The sequence below is a fragment of the Melozone crissalis genome, unplaced genomic scaffold (genome assembly GCF_028551555.1).
Source record: "Melozone crissalis strain CALT ecotype California unplaced genomic scaffold, PUWL_Pcris_2 ptg000019l_1, whole genome shotgun sequence".
NCBI classification, from domain to species: domain Eukaryota; kingdom Metazoa; phylum Chordata; class Aves; order Passeriformes; family Passerellidae; genus Melozone; species Melozone crissalis.
In genome coordinates, this window is record NW_026535797.1 from 27,294,974 (window position 1) to 27,314,231 (window position 19,258).

Here is a 19,258-nt window from a genome sequence, read left to right on the forward strand (position 1 = left end):
TTATGTTTAGCTACTTGGGCAACAGGTTTTGTGGATCTGCAGGTAGACCAGCACAGGTGATGGCACTGATGCACTTCCCTGTATTCCTGCAGGAGAAAGGCAGAAGTGGAAAAGCATGTGCATTGTTCCAAACAACTCACTTTGCAAACTGGGATTAAACTGGGAAACCAGTAAGATAACGAGGAGGTTTTTACCAGCTTGAGAAAACAAAAGCACAATCTGCAAAGAAATCTTGGAGAGGTATTTCAAGGTTAGGTGTGGAATAGGGCAGGAACTATCCCATGGAAACTGGTCGAGCAATGATACGATGTTGATAAATCTGGAGGGCTGCTTGAGAGCATGAAAATTCTGTAATGGTTGCATACTCTCAAGTATGTAATTTAAAATGTAGGTGTAAGGATATATTTTGGGTTTGAGGTTGGTTGGTTGTGGTTTTTTTTTTTTTCTTGCCCCCTCACCCTGCATAATTTTTTTAATGTTAAATGTTCTTCCAAGAGTACTTTGCTTGCTTGCTTGTGGACTCTTGCATAACTTAGACCAGTACATGAAGAATCTTCCTTTATTTCCAGGGAACAGAAATCCCTACCTTACTATGCTCTGAAAGGTCAAATTCAATTTAATAATTTTATCTCTCTGGAAAACAAGCATCTTTTTTTAGCTAGTGAAGAGAAAAGAGAAGATTTTACATTTTAAAAGCAACAATCTAAAGCATATTATAGTTGTGTAAGTGTGAAGTACTAAAAGGTTCTACTACTGAAACCATACTGGTGTAAATCCTCAGTACATGTTGAAGTCAGTAGCATTATTTGTAATTCTATTATATAGTCTCTGTAAAAAAAGGAGAGCTGCTGGGAAATGCAATTCAAATTTGGTCTTAAAGTGCTTATCCAAGGGCTGTATCCTGCCAGCGTTTTAAAAATAAGACTTGTAATCAATGGCATTGCTTAAGAATCAATGTTGCCTGGTCTAGTCATGTGTGATAATACAGCACTGCAGCAAACAAAGCTATTTCCACTATTTCCAGGTTTGCATTCAGCTGGAGAGCATGTAGCTGTAGTAAAATATATTGCAGTATAATGCAGCACAGTTTGGACTGGGAGCAAGGTAAAGGTGTCTTTAGTGGTATTATGAAGACATGGGAGAATGTGGGAACTTTAGAAACTGTTGGTCAGTTGTTGGAGAGTTTAGTTCAAGCATGGTTAAAAGAAAAAGGCCATGAAGGTATACAGCTGAGAGAAAAATAAAAAAGGTAGCTGTAAAGCATTTCCCAGACTTGATTCTATAAACTATTAGGCTCTCTCAAAGCATCACTTTATAAACAATAAGATTCTCAGACAGTCTTCCCATAACAAGCAAAAACTCTGTCCCTGGGTTCTTTGGGAAAAGATAACTCCCTGGGAACAGATATGGAAGTTTTGGGAACCTTTCATATCACAGTGGGAACGTTGGTTCTGTTTTTAATAAACAATCATAGGTATTGTAAAACAAAAGGAGTGGTTAGAGCTTTCTCTGTTAACCTATCGTGAGCTTGGATTTTGCAATATGCATGAAGTTAATTAACACTGTTATATAAAGTGGCTGATTGATCAATAAAGGGGAGTTCGATGCATCATCGGATGGTCGCTTCTCCCCTTCACTTCAACAGTCAGTGAAGTTTCATTAGGGTGCAGTGACAGGGACTGTGACTCACACAGTGCTGGATGCTTAAAGTGGCGCCTGTTTTTTATCCTCCCTGCCCTTTTCATAAACCCTTTACTGCAAAATCTCCACATTTTCAGAAGACTGGAAAAAATGTTTGGGCTTTTTTATACCCTTTCTCAGAACTCTTGAATCAAGTATATGGAGTAATAGCTTTAAGTTCACTTTGAATAAGAATCAGTAAAGAGAGGCCATTGTTGTCAGGTGTTGTGTACCTGCAACCAAAGTATTCTGGACGTTTTAAATGATTTTATTTTTTCTGTAGCTTAAACTCCTACACTGTGGCAACACCATCCCAATGGTGCTATGTGGAATGCTGCAAAGTCAGGTGGTCCTGGGTTTCCTGTTCCCCCTGGCCACACTATAGACTACTGCACACAGATCTGCACACTTACGTTTTCAGCTGAGGCTGTGTGAACGGCAAGGGAGAGGTGTTGAAGGGATGAGGCACCACCAAGATGTGGCTTACGTGACTCAAACCATTGCAAGGGTTGCGAATGCCTGGGTGTGCTCAGAGAAACAGTTTCTTTTCAGGGAGCAGCATAAAATGTCAACAGAAAATCAACCTGACATAAACAAACTTCTTGACACGGGAAACCTGGGTTAGAAAGCTGTTCTTGCACACACACACCTTCTACAGCCAAAAGTAGAAAGGAAGCAGTGTGCTTTTCTTTTTTTCTTTTCTTCTCTCCCTCTTTCTCACCAGGCCATATGGAAATATTTCAAGGTGGTTTTTACTTTTTTTTTTTTCTTTCTCAAAAGAGGTGTATGTTCTTCTCCTGCTCCTTTTCCAACACCTAGTCATCAGGACACCCCTTTCTCATGTGGGAGACCTAGTTCAAGTGCTTACTCTAGCAGAACAGAAGAGATTACTTGAATCTAACTTAGAGAGGAGTCTAACCAGCTTGTAGCTCTGGGTGGGTTCATCTCTAGAGCTTTACTTATCCATCTCAATATAAGGTATTGTCCCCTATTTCACATAACCCTCCCCACCATGGTTAAAAAATTGAAAGGAAAAGAAACCATTAGACATCTGAAGTCCTGTCACTCATGTCAGCAATGGAGCTTGGATACTGAAAATTTGCATCCAGGTGCAGTTGAGTGGAATGGGTTAGTCTCAAATACCAAAAAAATTTCTGTTTGAAATTATTTAAAATAAGACAGATTTTCTCAAATCTCTAGGATCTACAAACTTGAAATTGAAATTACTTGTTTGACCTGACAAAAATTAACCTTCTGTGTTTCCCCTATACCTCCTAGAGAAGTAGGACAGCTGACTGAGTGCCGGAACTGAGGAAAGGAACTTGATGTTCTTGTTCACCCTTAAATTAAGAACTGAATACAATGTTCATGCAACAGTCCACTCAATTAGTCATGAAATGAATCGGGGACTGTGGTGGGAATGGAGCCCAGGAATCATGGCCCCTCTGCTCCAATGGCCGGACTGCACTGCCTTTAAAAAAGTATCCCCTTCTCTGAGCAGGAAATTTTAAGATATGCCATGACACTTTGCCCTACTCTTTGGCTTGATTTTTTTCTTTCCTCTAAGGGACAAAAAATACAACAAGCAAAGGCTTTGGTAGAATAATGTTTTAGGTCAAGCATACAATAAGAAGCTCGTGTTTCTGCAAAAGAAAAATCTTCATTTTGACCCTTCTTGGAAACATGACTATGAATTATGAAGTCCATTACAGGGAATCTTTTCGTGAAGAGCACACAGATCCCTGGGAAAATACATGTGACTGTGTGTGACTGCCATTAATGCTAATGGGGTCACTGAGAAGACAATTCTGCACCTCGTTTGTACTAATGATTGCAGGAACACACTGGGAAACAAACAAGTAAACAAACCCCACCCCAAACAAGAAAACCCAAGCCACCAACTCCATGACACAGCATTGCAAGAAAAAAGAGAGGCCTTACCTACTGATAGAAATGGCCCATTGTGAGACAGTCACTAAACATAATATGGTTTAGAATGGACTGCTGAGAAAGATCAGGGATTTTTTTAAGGTAAAATTACTTTTCCCTTAGAGTACTTTCCATTGTGAGGCTTTCAGAGGACTCTGCACGCACAAACTGCATCAGCATTTAGTGACGGCAAAGGATTGAATTAGTGCAGTTGAAAAGGTCCCTATTCTTTGCCTGTGATGCAGAAAGGGCAGCGTTCAAGTTTCTAGCTTGTAGCAAAATATTTCTGCTTACATCACTTCTTGGTGGAGTTTGCAGTGAAGCAGGAACAAACACGAGATCAGTTACTGGGTCGTGGCTGGAGGGCAGAACTTTTTAAATGTACGTTTCCAGACTTCTCTGGTTTTCTGCTTCGCCATGCAGCAGCCTCGACTTGGCTGGTTTTTTTACTGTCTAGATGGGTAAAGTGCAAAGTAGCAGGATTGTGACTTCACCACAGTCTTCACCCAGCTGAGGTGAACTGCAGGTTAAATTCTAGTGGCTTTCTTTTTCCTTTGTCTGGCATAACCACCCTGCAGCTTCAATTGGCTCTAAAAAGCAAGGATGTAATTTTATGGTCAGGTGTTGGGAAGTTTTATAATAGCGGAAGTACTGGGATATGTATTCACAGTGAAGTATCTGTAAAACATAGGTGTCATTCTCTGCCTGTTACTACCTGTGAGATTGGTCAGTGTGTATTTATGGAGGCTGCACAAGAAATGACATCTGGGGCTTTTCCTGTTGTGATTTTCCCTTTGGGATGTGCCTGTCTCTTTGGATTGCTGTGATGGCAGAGGACAGCTGTCCTAGCAATGTCTCATTATCTGTAATAGGCAGCTCATTGAACAGCTCATGAGACTGGACTGTGTGTACTATGTGGATGGATCAGTGAGGCATGCAAGATGTTTTTGAATGGAGTTCCCCTGGAGATGGTTTTATATTGGAGAATCTTGTAAATTGTTTTTTTTCCCTTAGATGAATACCAGTGAAGTTAGTTCAGAGATTATCTTGATACGGTTGCTATTAAATTAGGAACAATTGACAAACACTTTTACTTGGAGTGCCTGCATTCTCATGCCAGTGTACTGTAACAAAAGATGGCAACTATACCTACCTTGCTTACTTTTTATTTTAGAAAAAAAAAAAAAAGGGTGGATCTCTGCTCAAGAAAACAAACTTAAAGAGTTTAGCCTTTTTCAGTTAGTGTGCAGTGGGTATAATGACAAGGAGCTTGCTTAGAAATGAAAGAAAAAGGTGTTTTCTTGTAACTATGTACATTCCCATTCCTTACAGTAATAACAAAGAATTCTTTGGTCATCTGAATGTTAGAGCTCTAGTGAAACATATATCAGTGTGAATAAAGAGATTCCTTTTCTTCTGAATCCAAGTATTAACTAAATACAAATACCAAGATAGAGATTACATTTAACAACACTGATACAATTTGCCTTGTGCCGCATTAGAAGAGCATTTATGCAACTACAAAAATGTGGGAGGCTGCAAAGGCCTATTGAGACCCTTGTCTATTGTAGAAAAGATAGACCAAATAGACCTTTTGTCTATTGTAGAAAAAATTCCCATTAAGGAAAAATAAGGTGTGAAAAGTCACAGTTGAAAGAGAGAAGTAGGGAAGTATATATGAATCTTATCAAGATGCAACAGATTTAGCAGTGATGAAATTAGCCAAACATAAGTACAAATTAAATCACACCTAGGCTGAATTAAGTCAGGTGAAAAATAAGGAAATAACAGTGCTTTGGCTTCTTTATGGCATCTTAAAAGGCATGTCAATCCAGATCAAGTGTTGACTGTAGCAAAGTTTCAGCTTGTTAGTAGGCACACAACAAATTAATCAAGAATGTCAACTGTCCTGCAAAGAACTCTATAATTCAGCAGCCTCTTCTAGTAGACTCTAGTCCATTTACTCTTGCAAGATATCATACTATGCTATCAACCATGAAAAGAGAAAAGGTGGTTTCAATAAGCTAAAAGACGGTTCAATAAAGCAGCTGAAACCTCAGGCTGTCACCACAGGAGAATGACAAAATGAGTTTTTAAACACAAGCATCCACAAACTTTGGAATTAAGTTAGGCTTGAGGTTTTGCATTACTGTTTCTGAAGAGAAGCACAGCTGTTGAATTTCATGTCATTTTAGAATAAGAAATGTTACTTTTTTGTGGGTGTGTTAACAGTAGAGATCTTGGCTATTGCGTAAGGAAGGGAGATTGTTACCACGTGTATTAGGATATTTTGGGTTTTTTTTGTTTTCATTCTTCTAGCTTCATAGACTGAGCAGCTAACAGCTGGAGCATTAGCTGCATCTTTACACCTGTTTAACTGATACAGAGGAGGAGCTCCATTTGCTTTCAGAAGGAATAAATCATTGCTACATGTACACAGATATATACATGATTTTATGTGGGGAAGCCTCAGATTAGCTATAGTAAGTGGGTGAAACTTGGGAGAAGACTCAAGAAATGCTGAATCTTAAAGACCTCCATTTTTTTTCTGAACATAGGCTATGATAAGTCTCAATGTTATGGTCTTGCAGAGCTCCTGCTTATGAAGCAGTTTTGTAAATGTGAGGTTCTTTCCAGATCCAGGCATACCCTGCAGCTATGGTTGTGATGATGTCTTTCAAAATGTGCCTCATTCTTGTTATGGCAGCACAGAAGGACAGAGCCCTGGGCACAAGGCTCTGAGTGTGGCACTGCACAAGCCTTTCAGTTTACCCTTCTAGGATGTTCTATGTTTCTAATTGCAGTGCAGTTTTTGAAGCGTTACTCCAGCCGCCCTCTTGTCATAGCAGAACCCATTTGTACAGGTTTGATCCTATGTTCATTCAGACAACAGAAATAAGTCCAGCCATAACTTGTGATAGGTCAGCTCAAAATCACCTCAGTGGTTTGCAAAGGTGGTAAGAGCTGTCTGAGATGTGCACAGAGTTGCATTTGTTGCCACAGAGTAGAACTGTGACTATGTGGCTGTTGCTTGAGTTGGGTTTATCTCTCACATACTTCTGCTGAGATGGCATTCTTCTGTAAATCCAGTGGCACCAGGTGGAATAATGTGTCGTGAGTTATCCCCTACACAATAATGATGGAATATGACAGTAGCTTGGAATACTCTTAATATGCAAAATGTTGGCAAAGGGATTGGCCTTTTAGTGCTGACTGCTGCACCTAAACAAGGTTCACCCACTGTAAAGTGTCAGCGGTCCCCCAGTTGCAAACGAGGAATGGCAGGGTTAAAAGGAGTGCTCTCATTTGTACTGGGCTTAGAAATGTAGCATTGATAGCTTGTTTGAAGGAGGGGAAAACATAGAAGAAGTAATTGTTATGAAAAACATAATCCAAGCCAAAGTTGTTGGGATTTTTTTTTTTTGTTTAGGAAAAAAACCCCCAAACTTGAAGGAGAGGAGAAAAAAAAATGCAGATAATATGAGAGAAAAGGTAATAAAGGTAATGCAACCTGAGTTAAAACCAGACACAATGAAGTTTTGATGTGGCAACTTTTCATCTTGCAGGGATGCTATTGAAGCTGCAATTCTCGTTGCTGTGGTGGATCCATTTAGGTCTCATTGTACTTTGCATGTTACATATCAGATTTTATAGTATTGGAGACTTATTCTGTGCATTTTTCTGGTTTGTTTTTGTCTTCTGACTGTAGTCCTTGTTCTTTTTTTGGGGCCTATTTCATTTGGTATGTTTTACAGTATTCTGGTCTCTTGTCTTTTCCCCTCTCCCCCTCCTTGGCTGGGACTGGATTCTTTTCTGCATTCAGAGCATTTGCTCTTGGATTTCACAGGAAGTTTTTTAACTTGTCCAATTCACTGGGTTTAGAGTTTTAATATTTTATATGACTATTTTTCTATCACTAAAATAGCAGCTAGAGGCATCCCAGCTGAGGTCAAGACCTTGCTGTACAAACTAAAGTAGGAGACAAGCTTGCTCCCAGGTGCTTGGAGGGCAACTGGTGTTTGGGTGCCTGCATAAATCGTGGGATTAATAGCTGCATATTTCTACAGGTTTTAGGCTAGGATGCCAAAGCACTTCTCACACACAAATAAATTTAGCCTCCTTTCCTCTATGAAAGTCAGAGACTTGGTTCTGCAGTAACACTTTCCCCCTCTCTAATTCCCACACATGTACTTGTTACTGACATATATATGACTCTGGTCAATATAGGTGCTTAACTTTTTAAAGAGCCTGTGTAAGTCACTAAGTGCATATTGATTTGAAGCAAATGTAAATTAGAATTAATTTTGACTTGCTAACGTAGTCAAATAAGGAACGTTTCTATTGATCTCTGTCCCAGAAGCCAATTATCTGGATTAAGTGTTTTTATTACGTGAAATGCAGAGCATAGTATATATCATTCTGCATTGATCAGTGTGAAATTGCATATTTAAGACAAGGACTGTAAGTAAGAGTAGTTAACAAGAGATTTATTTTTAAAAACCATATCTTGTTTTATTTACCCTCTGCTCTTCCCTGTGCGAATGCTGTGTTTGTAACTACCGCTGAATAGGAGGCTGTTGATGCATGTGGATCAACAGGGATTCCTGTTCATATCATTTCCATTTCAGCTTCCTTCCCTTTCACTCTGCTCCATCTATACTGTGTGTTCCCCCTCCCTTCTGTCTTCCCAGCCCCCTTATCCATATTTTCTACTCCTTAGTGTTGAGCAGTTCTTGCCGTACTGTGCTGTGCATGAAAAAAATGCTTTCTACATTGAATAAATACATTGCAGCGATCGCTCCTGCAAGCAGGCGCTGCTCAGCATCAGGAGCATTTATTAGTACAGGTGATGGCTAGAAAAAGTGTGCTGAATACACACGACAGGGATGCTGTAGCCAGTGCCGGGGGTACGGGCGCCGCCGGCCCCTTTGCGGCCGCTCTGCCGGGGCCCAGCAGGCGGCGGGGGCCGCTCCTTCCCCGCCGAGCCCCCGGCTCGCCGCTGCCATCTCGGGAGCAGGATGCGGCCACGGCGCGCTGGTACCAGGCTAGCGCTTGCAAGACGGCGACCTCCAGGAATCGCTCTTCCTCCCGTTATCCAAAGACTGACATTCTCTGTATGTATCACTATAGCGGTCCGTGCCTCAGCCCCGCAGCAACTTAATAATCTTGGTAACATCCTGCTCTCAACTCATTTTCTTGGCAGTAGTTTTAATTACGTTTCGGGCTCCTGAATGAATTTGTTTTCTCTGGATCCTCGGTATATTGAGACGCTTGTCACGTTTGGGTGCCTGCAATCACTGATGCGTTTGTTTTAGGGGATGAATTAGTCTTCTGAGCCTGAGCATGTCCAATTTATGAATTAGATTTCATTGAAAGCTAGAACAAAACAAAACAAGAAAAGGTTCTGCTGTACCACTTTTCCTCCCCACCACCTCGTCCCCAGCGCGGAGATAAAAACCTCGCATTTCCATTTCTCTCCTCACACACGGATCGTGTCCCGGGCTCGAGCGTGTGGAAGGAGGAAGGGGCATTCCCTCCACCTCCCGCTTCGGCGCGGTGCCCCCGCGCCGCCCCTCGTCGCTGAAGTTGGAGGAGCGGCAGCGGGCGCAGCCCCGCGCCCTTACCTGCGGGGGCGTCCCGCGGTGCCGGGCCGGGCGGGGGCTGCGGGAGGCCACGCAGCGCTGGCCACTCTCCGGGCAGCGGCTGCGGCCCCGCGGAACAGCCTGCGCCCGGCAACCGGGAGCTGCCCACCCGCCTCGCATCCCTGCGCTTGGAGCATCCTTTCCCTACCCCTTTCCTCGGGTGACATACATTATAGATAAAGATATATATATATAGTAAATCTCCTCGATCGCGGGCAGCTGCCCGGCTGGGCGCTCCCCGCAGCGCTGCGCGCTCGCCCGGCGCGGCCCGTGCGCCCCGCTGCCCGCCCGCCGCGCCGTGCCCCGGCGGCACCGAGCGCCGAGGCTCCGCAGTCACGTGGCGCGGGGGGCGGGCGGCGGCGGCGGGGGGGCCGCTCCGCAGTTCGCGGTCTGCCGGCGCCCCGGCACACACCGAGCGCTGGAGGCTCCGCCGCGCCGCCTGCCAACCCGGGATCTACCTCCGTGATTTTCTAGCCCCGGTTTTTTTTTTTTTTTGGCTTTTTTTTCCCCCCCTCCCCATCACCCGTTTTCCTCAATCTTGGACAATTTTTGGGGTGCTGGGAGATTTTGGGATTTTTTTCTAAGAGGGGGGTGCCTGGGCATCTCCCCCCCCGCGCCCGCTGCCTTGGTCCACTGCCCTTGCGCCTTTTTTTTTCCTTTCCCCCTGTCTCTCCACCAAACCCGGGCTGATGTGCTGTGCGAGAGGCTGGAAATGGAAGTGTTGATGCTCTGGCTTTTCCCCTGGATATTTCAGTGCGTTTCGGTGCGGGCGGACTCCATCATCCACATTGGTAAGAGAGGGAGCGGGGGGGGGGTTGGAAAGGGACGCGGTAGATAAATAAATATATAAAGGAAGCGTCTCGTTAGCTGCGATAATGTCACGGGCAGCGGTGGAACCCAACTCCGCGGAGAGACAGGAGGACGGATGCGAGGAAGGCAGCTGTATTCTGCCCGCGGTTGTAAAGTTAGGGCCGAAATGCCGCCTGTGCGCCGGGCAGGGGACCCGCCGGGGCCGCCGCTGCGGTCTCCCATGTGGCTGGGGAGTCTGTGCTTGGACCTGTTTGCGTGGAAGGGCTTTCTTCCCCCCCACCCCCCGCCTCCTCGCCACCGAAAACAAACAACCGCCCCCATCACCCGAGCAGGAGAGAGGCATAATCTGAACGTGCTCGCAGGGAAAACTTTCGGGGAGATAATCCCCTGGTTTCCATCCCCTGCCGTAGCAGGTGTCAGCCAAGGCGGAATGCGGGGGGCGGAGGGGGGAACTTGGCTGGGAAAGGGTTAGAAATGCGAGCTTTGCAGCGGCTCTGTGTGAGTGTGTGCGTGTGTGTGTGTGTGTCTGTGTCTATGCGCGCAACTGTTGTGGTTTGAATAAGATCTCATTAAAACCCCTGGGCAGCAAGAAGGCTGGATCAGTGGGAGGAAGAGAGGGATGAATAAGAGGCAAAGGAAAGGCTGATGTGAACTTTTATGGCTTCTGGGAGCAAGGCACGGTGATGTCCGCGGGAAGCCTGGCAAGCAAAAGCGAGGCTCTGCAGTCACCTTTTGGCTGGTGTTGAAAGGTACCAGCAGGAACGAAAATGAGGATGTTTAGGGGCGGAGAGGGGGAAGAGAATCACTTGTAGAGGATGATAGAGGAGGAAACGGGAGTATGTCCGGGAAATGAAAAGCCGTAATTCCCACCAGCCTTTCGGGGAGGATGGGAGATCAGAAAAAGGAGGGGGCCGGGGTAGGAGCCATCCTGGCGAGGAGAGGCTCCACGGATACGGGAAGCAAGTCCCGTGTGGACCCGAGGCAAGGAAGGGGAGAAGGGGACCAGCCCTGTAACAAGTTTCCCGGCACAGACGGTTCCCGGGCCGGTGGGAAGGAGGCTCCGGTCGTCGCCGCTCGCCTCCGGAGCCTGGGGGCGCAGCCAAAGCAGACAGCATTGCGGAGCCATTAAGGAGACGGGGTCAGCCCTGACCGCAGCGGGGGACTCCGGCCCAGGGGCAGGACCCCCACGGCACCGGGGCCAGCGCCGCGGGGAGGAAGGGAGGCGGCAGGGCCGGGGTAATAGGGTGGGTGAAGGAACCTCCACGGGTCTCTCTCTCAGCACCGCTTCTCTTGCGCGTGGACCGTGTCACTTCGGCTTCTCCCCGCACGAACTTCAGCCGGAGTGCTGTTTGCTAACTAAGTGCTGGGCAGGAGCGGGGAGCTGCTGTGTGCAGAGCTGGGATGCACACGGGCAGTGCACGGAGGCTCAAGCCACAGGCACGCACGGTGTGAATCAGCAGGACTTTTCCAGGCTGGGGAATAATGTTTTTGCTTGTTTTGTTGCCAGCTCTCAAGATCTCCCAGCGCCGCGTAGAGCAGGGCAGTAAGCCTGGCGTGGGCACACTCGCTCCGGGGAGAGGGATTTTATGTAACACACATCGCCAGATGTTTTCACGTTAACTGCATAAACAGGACAGTGAAATTAAAGCTTCCAGGTTACTGGACACAAATCCCGGCTTCACGTTCGTGTGTGCTCCTAAGCCTCAATAAAACCGCGGCCGGAAAGGCAGCATCCCAGGGACAGGCGAGCAGCGAGCAAAAAGTTGGTGGAGTTTCCAAGCCTGCTCCCTTTCCCGGCACTGGTGGAGAAAGTCCATCACCCCGCCGTGCCTGGTTCAGGGCTCCGTAATTTGCCGTGGAGCAGAAGTGACCGGGAGGAACGCTGCGCTGCCCCGTGCCCGGGACGAGGCCGCTCACGTGTGTGGCCCGGCCCCACCCGGTGCCGTGCGAGCCGGCTGGAGCCCTGCACTGCCCAGAGGGGAGTGGGGGTCCTGGGCAAGCCCTCCTCACCCTCTGCCGCCTTCCTCCCCTCAGGTGCCATTTTCGAAGGCAATGCTGCCAAGGACGATGAAGTGTTCAAGCAGGCGGTGTCGGATCTGAACCTCAACGACGACATCCTCCAGAGCGAGAAAATCACTTACTCCATCAAGCTCATAGAGGCCAACAACCCCTTCCATGCGGTGCAGGAAGGTGAGCGCCTCGGGCGGCACCCACGGCGCGGGGGGCTTGGGTACGCGGACGGGACGGGGCTGAGGGAGGATCGTCCCGTCCCATCGGCGGGGAGGGGCCGCCGGTGACAGCCCGGACCTGCCCTGGCGCTCGGCTGGAAACTTTTCTTCGGTCGGGGGTTGGCGCTGTCTTACAAGGAAAGGGGAGGGACGGCGCGGCGGCGGCGCCGTGCCCAGCCCAGCCCGGGCGGGCCCGGCCGTGCGCGCAGGGTGCCCGGGCCGGGGCGGCAGCCGCGCTGCGCAGGGACGGCAGGGCAAGGCATGGGGGGCTGCACAGCGATCCTGGCTCCCCCACTGCCGAGGGCAGGCAGGGCCACGTCGCACCGCTGTCCCCGTGCTGCCAGCACGGCCACGCGTTGGGACAGGGCACGGGAAGGGTCCCGCCCGCAGGGAGGGAGGCGGTGATGCGGCACCGAGGGGCCGGGCAAGGGGTCTGACTCCGGCCGGAGCGGCCGCGGAAGGTGCGGGCACACACCGGCATCTCTCCCCGAGCATCCAGGGAGGCAGGGCCGGGGCGGCAGCGTGAGCGTGGAGCTCCCTCGGGAGGCCGGGCAGGGAGTGAGGGAGCCGGCTGAAAGCCTTCCCACAGTTTGCAAGAGCTGAAAAGTAGCTCCGTTGGTAAATCATTCCAATTAGATTTTAAATTTTAATTTTTTTTTTTTTTTTGCGAAAGGGAAACGTTTAAATTAATCAGCTTGCCTTTACAAATAAGACTTTAAAAAGATATTATTTGTGATTTAATGAAGAGAAGGTTAATTATGGCCTAGGTTATTTAAGAAGCTGTATTTTTCAGTAGTAATTATTCTAGAAACAGAAAGCTATTTATATACCCAGACTAGAATATTTAAAAAATGATTCATCACCAGCCTTACCCTTAGTTTTACAGAGCACAGCGAATCTTTCCCGGTATGAAGATTTGCATTAATCCATATGTATTTATGTCTAAGTTGTGTACATGTAAATTATGGCTACAAAATTATACCAAATGTTAATTTTCATGAACTCTGAGCAATTTCTTCTGCTCGCTCTTTTCCTTAGAGTAGGTGCTAGTTAATATTATCTGGAGAAACAGCAATATATCTATTTCCAAGGGCCTCATCCCACTAACAGTAAGATTCCTTTAGCTGCTCTGAAAACTTAGCAAGGTGCTACGAAAAAAATCTTTATTAAAATGGGAAGAAGAGGACTTGAAAGCAAAACTCCACCCACATATTCCAACACCAGAGGAAACCAAAAATCTCTAAATACTGGTGGGTTGATTTATTGGCAAAGAATAACTGAACAATTGGATCTTCTTACATTTGCAAAAACTCAGTGTCCTATATTGGAGCTTATTCATATTCATGGAAGTGACAGTAGTTGGCTGGCTGAACAATAGCTTTCAACAGTGTCTCTTCTCAGAAGTAAAACTGTATGAAACCATTTTGAATGCCCAGCGATCTGAGCTGGCAGTCTGGTGGATGGGGTCCCTTTGCTCAGTTTTGTTAAAAGCAGGAAAGCATGACCTCGTGGAGGATTCTTCTTGGTCTAGTAATACTTTTTAAAAATTGAGTTATTTGCTAACCTCGAAGATTGGGATTGCATTTATGAAGACTACAATAATAACAAATTATCGTTGTTGAGTTTCCATGCTGCATCCATAGAAAAGGGCCTGGTCAGATTTTCAGCCATTTTGTTACAGGTGCTTTGTGCTACCTGAATATATGTAAATAAAGATATTTTCTACTGTCCCTTCCAAGATGCTCTTTCACTGCCCATTGATTTGCTCTTTGATGAGCTGATAGCATGCTGGAGAATTAAGTGGTTGATGATTCTTCACTATTCCAAAAAGAACTTGTTCTCTATCGCTGCTTCATTAAGGCACACCATGGTGTTTTCTTTTGGGAGTATTGTGGAATGATCCTTTATGCAAGTAAAAGCTTGCCACAGTGGGAGGCCTAAGAAAACTGTCTGACTCTGCTCAATTTCCTGGCTTGCTTTGTTGGTTCAGGTCAGGTCTTTTTTTTTTTTTTTTTTTTTTTTCAGATTTAATTTCCTACCTTTGAAATTGTCATCCATGTGGGCAGAGTAATCCATGGGACGTACAAGTTGCTGGTCTGTTCTTACTGAGCAGTGTCTCATTGACCAGTGTTACTTGATGTTGTTCTGATTATTCAAAATCTCATTGTATCTCACTGTTTGGATGTCCTGCTCATTTTGGCAAAATACTGCATGTAGTAGTCAGAACAACCTGGAGCAAATCTGCTGCCCAGACTGCTCACAGAATCTTGCTGCCACTACATAAAACGCCCTGACATCCACATTATTCTTCTGCAGCATCTTCCCAAGCAGTGGCATGGAAATCAATGTTGCAAGCCTTAGCTTCACAGGGGTGGAACTTTTTTTACAAGTGAAAACCAATTTGGAATAAAAATAGACCATTGTCTGTCACCACCAGAATAGTTCACGTAAGGAAACCAATCAAATATTGTTTTTATTTGAAGTGTCTTTTGCACAGTCCTGTAAGATGACATTGTAAATTATCCTTAAGTCCTTTTAAAAGAGAACTTTAAAGAGAGACCTTCATTTCAATGCTATTGTGCTGGTAGAATTACAGAAAGTCATCATTCCACATAACAATGTCTATTACACAATGATGAAACTTTAATTACTGACATAGTTCTAGCATGTGTTTGTCCTGGCATTTACGGTGCAGTTAGAGAACATCTGCATGAGTAGGAAGCACAGAAGAGTAGTACCAGCAGGGTTTTCTTAGAGGAGCAATGCATTCACAGAACTAAAGGCCAAACAAAAGAGTAGTTTTCAGTGCTGGATGTGCTGAGATGTATTGCTAGATTTTGGGGAAAAATAAAAAAAACTCTAGGGACTTTGCTATAGTGAGATAAGGGAGCTATAGTGATAGTCTCTGGTGACTGAAATCGGTAAATAAAATTCAGAGATACTTTTTCTTCAAAGACTTGGTGGACACTCATGTTAACAGTTGTGTCAGGTACCAGAGAACTGCAATTAACAAAAAGTATAAATTTTGTTTCCTTCTTTGTCTTTCATTTCAATGTATATTGCATAAACAAGATCCTATTGTGCTGATGAGTAATGAGATTGTTTTGGTCCCATCAAGCTCATTCTATAAACAAAGTGCAGCACATGGGTGCAAGGAACTCCAGTGGCAAGGGATGGAACAGTAAAGAATGAACAGACCCTGGTGTATGCATAAAATAAGCCTTGTTTTGTCTGCCCTTGCAAGCAGTCGTTGCATTTGGTAGAATATTGCTTTTATGTATGTGGCAATTACTTGAGGGAAAAATTGTTTTTCACTGACTGTTATGGGAGGAAATATACGTGGGGAATCATTGTTCTTTTCATGTGATTTAGAGAAATAAGCTCAACCACAAACGTAAAGTTAAACTAGATTCTTGCTTCCAAAAGAGTTATGTGCTTAGTTTCAGTTAAGTGATTGCAGTGTGAGCTGGTTTTTGTGTGGCCTCTATTTAAACTAGTGCTGTAGTAACCTTTTTGTGATTCAAGGATTCAAATAGGCTCAAAGCTACTTTTTAAGCTTTCTATTCAAATTGAGATTTCTGAGCCTGTCATTGGTGCTCAGAAGGGACTGATGTACAGATGGCAAACAGGTTTTTGGATGGGCTTGAAAATGTGATGGCATATTTAAACTAAAAAAAACCCAAACAAAACTGACCTGTAAGTTTTTAAAATGGTGTTTTCAAAGCATTGCTGCTTTCATTGTTAGCTGTAGGTCAAAACTGGGACATGAGAAAGCTAATACTTGCGATTCGTAGCACCCTTAGGAGAAAGAATCCAAAGGAGCTTGTTAGTCAGAAACTGCAAAACTTTAAACCCCTTTTTCTCAGTGGATGATGCTTACACATCTATGGAGCTTTCCTGGAGCTGAAACTTGCTGTTCTCTCTGCATAGCAATTTCAAATGAATTGTTTCTAATTTGAGAGGCCTTGTATGTGTGCTTGTTGTTGTTAAAATGCTGTCAGTTCTGGAAACCAGAACAAATTTGGAAAATCAGAATGTGATTTGAGAGCAAGAATGGTGTTCCATAAATGGATTTATTGTCAGTCTCATAGACACTGCTGTGGTTTCAGAGCAACTCAGAGCTGCTGAGTTTTTGGGTGTCTGTGCTGTATACCATTGAGTGAACGTGATCTGTTATCATAGTCTGTAGCACTTGGTAATGGTATATACTTGACATAAAATAGAATAGACAGAATAGACTATTGGAAGTGACCTACAACAATATCTAGTCTAGCTGCCTGAATAATTCAAGGCAGACCAAAAGTTCAAGCGTGTTGTTAAGAGCAATGTCCAAATGCCTCAACCACTGACAGGCTTGTGGCATTGAGCACCTCTCTGGAAAGGCTGTTCCAGTGTCTGGCCACCCTTGCAGTAAGGAAATGTTTCCTCATGTCCAGCTGAAAGCTCCCATGACACAGCTTTGAGCCATTCCCACACATCACGTCACTGGATCTGAGGGAGAATAGATCAGCACATGGCTTTTGATCTCTCTTGTCTCAGCACATATATTTAATGTTACAACCACAGTTGCTTTCTACAGTTTTATTTGTTAAGAAGGTGTAAGCTGATCAAATAAGATGAAATACAGATCTGGAGAACCAGATTCAGCAGCTCCATTGCTGTTTACATTTATTTGTGAAATACTGCACGTACAAATTAATAGGGTTTTTATAATCATCATTATTTAATTTTTTTTAATTAAAAAGAAAAAAAAAACCAAACCCCAAAACTTAATTGATTTGACTGCTCTGGCTTGGGGAATTGGGTGCATAGGTAGGACCTATAGGCTGTACCTAGATTTTAAAGTAAAGCATTAGAAAAAAAATCTCATCTGCCAGAATTGCAAAGGATTGGTTTATATCGATGTACTGTCAGTTTTTCTCCAGTGTTTTCTCTTGAGTCTTTCACTGTCAAATAACTTTACCTTTATCTACTCTTCTTCCAAGCTTGAACACAGATTTCAGACTCTTTTCATTGGGGTGCAAGCTCTTGTTTGGAAGTTTTGACAGGTGCTCTCCTAACTCTCTGGAAAGCAAATACTGTTACATACCTTTTTCCTCAGTTTAATACCAACTTTCAACAGTTCTAAAAGCCAACCAGAAAGTGTAGGTAGGGGTTCCCACCTGTGGTCAGAGAGGCCTTGCTGTGCAACGACACCTTTTTTTATGCTGTTTCTCTGCATTTAAAAGCTGTTGCTCAGTGGGGTGAATGGGTTTAACAGTTTTACCTCCTTGGGCCCTCTGAGGTCAGACCTCGACTTGTTAAGGACTGCCACAGTGAAGACATCTGTGACACTGTCATCTCATTGTGCTTGTGTTTTTATGCTCTACAGTTGTATTTCTTGGTGTAATATAGGCCAGAGTGTTTTCAGAGCTAATGAAAAGAGCAAATTAAAATGTCCATCTCCTGATATTCTTGTGCTGTGGATATGTTGAAAGCAGGGATGTGCAGTAGGAAGGAAAGGAGCTGATTGCCCATGAGGGAGTCCCTTAGCTGCTGAGGATGAAGGCAGGCTACAGTCTATGGGCCAATATCTATATCCCCTTTTGTTTTGTTGGTTCATCCCTCGTGCTGTTTGTTACTTGGTAGCCAACAGCTGTTCTGTTCTGGTCACAGTTCAACTGTGGGTGCAGAATATTTGGTACTTCTGGGAGGAGTCCCACTCCAGCACGCCCCTGGTGCAGTTTGGGTGTTTTTACAGGCTGTACCAGGGTTAGTTCCACCCCAGCCACGTGCTTTCCTTTGCAGAGCCTCCTGTCAGTCCAGGCTGGGGCTGGGCTGCCCAGAGCTTGGTGTGACACAGTGTCACACACTGGTGCTGCAGGCACTCGGGGAACAAGGGTGTGTCACAGCTGAGCATCCCCAGGGAGCAAGAGGCTCTCTGTGGAAAAGAAAGTGTGCCTGCAGTGTAGATGGGACCTGATTGGAGCACCAGTCCTGCCCCAGCTTGGTGGAGTCTGGGGGTGGAGAGGAGGCCACAAGAGGCATCTCAGTCCCTGCCTGCTGTAGGATGGTAGGGTATGCCTTATTATTTTCATGCTTTGCAGTTAAAAGACTTACTTAGTTTGAAAGAGGTTTTTTTTTCCTCCATCTTCAGAGAAGGTTAAGTGCATTTCTTCTTTCTTATAATTGCAGACTTGCTAATACTTTTATTTCCATGTAAGGTGTGGGTGACCCATATATTTTGAAGGTCTCATATAGAAAATTAGCTGCAGGTTAGGCTACAGTGCCTTTTTCAGTATGTAATGGTCTTTCCCACTGATCCTGCTGCTGATCCTGCTCATTTACCAAGGAGCTGCAGTTGGGTTTCTTATTCTGAGATTTCATTATGGAAAATAGGCTACCCATTAACTGGTATACTAGAAATTATCCCAAAAGATCAGAAATAAGCAGTGTTCATAAAAATGTTAGGGAACGTGTTTCAGGGTTAAAGATTTTCTTTGTGCTTTGCTTATTTATTATTTTTAGAGAAAATAATTTTCTGAGCAATTTGTTTGTCTGTGGCAGCTGTTCTCAGTCATTAATGTGGAGGAGGATCTGTAAAAGGGAAATGAGTACACAAAACCTCCTCAGCCTGATCTAGTTAAAATAATGGCTCAAGAACAGGATCCTGAACTGTGAAATACAATCTGGATATATGCATATACATGCTTGCCCATATACTCTGTACAAATAATTTAATTGCTAGACTTACTGTAGTGTGTCCAGCAGGGAATATGCCTTGAGCCTTTCTGTGTTCAGAGTCTTCCAGCTACAGATGATGAGGGGATTGACTATCTAAGTATTACATTTTAAATTACATCTTTATACTTGCTGAATGAGATGAATTTAATATTTTTATGTGATTTATCATGCTGAGGTTGAGCCATACAGTGACAGTACTTAAAGCTGCACGTTTTTTGAATAGAGGGGATGTCATGTTTATTAAAA

General features: G+C 44.7%; 1 protein-coding gene across 1 annotated transcript in view; it reads left to right on the top strand.

The window, feature by feature from the left end:
• The first annotated feature begins 9,777 nt into the window (after window positions 1-9,777).
• GRID1 (glutamate ionotropic receptor delta type subunit 1) overlaps window positions 9,778-19,258 on the top strand; it is a 483,165-nt gene continuing 473,684 nt past the window's right edge. Inside the window, exons 1-2 of the mRNA XM_054277149.1 lie at window positions 9,778-10,042; window positions 12,096-12,251. Coding sequence (XP_054133124.1) covers window positions 9,964-10,042; window positions 12,096-12,251 — 235 coding nt within the window. The 5' untranslated portion in view covers window positions 9,778-9,963. The remainder of the gene's footprint in view (window positions 10,043-12,095; window positions 12,252-19,258) is intronic.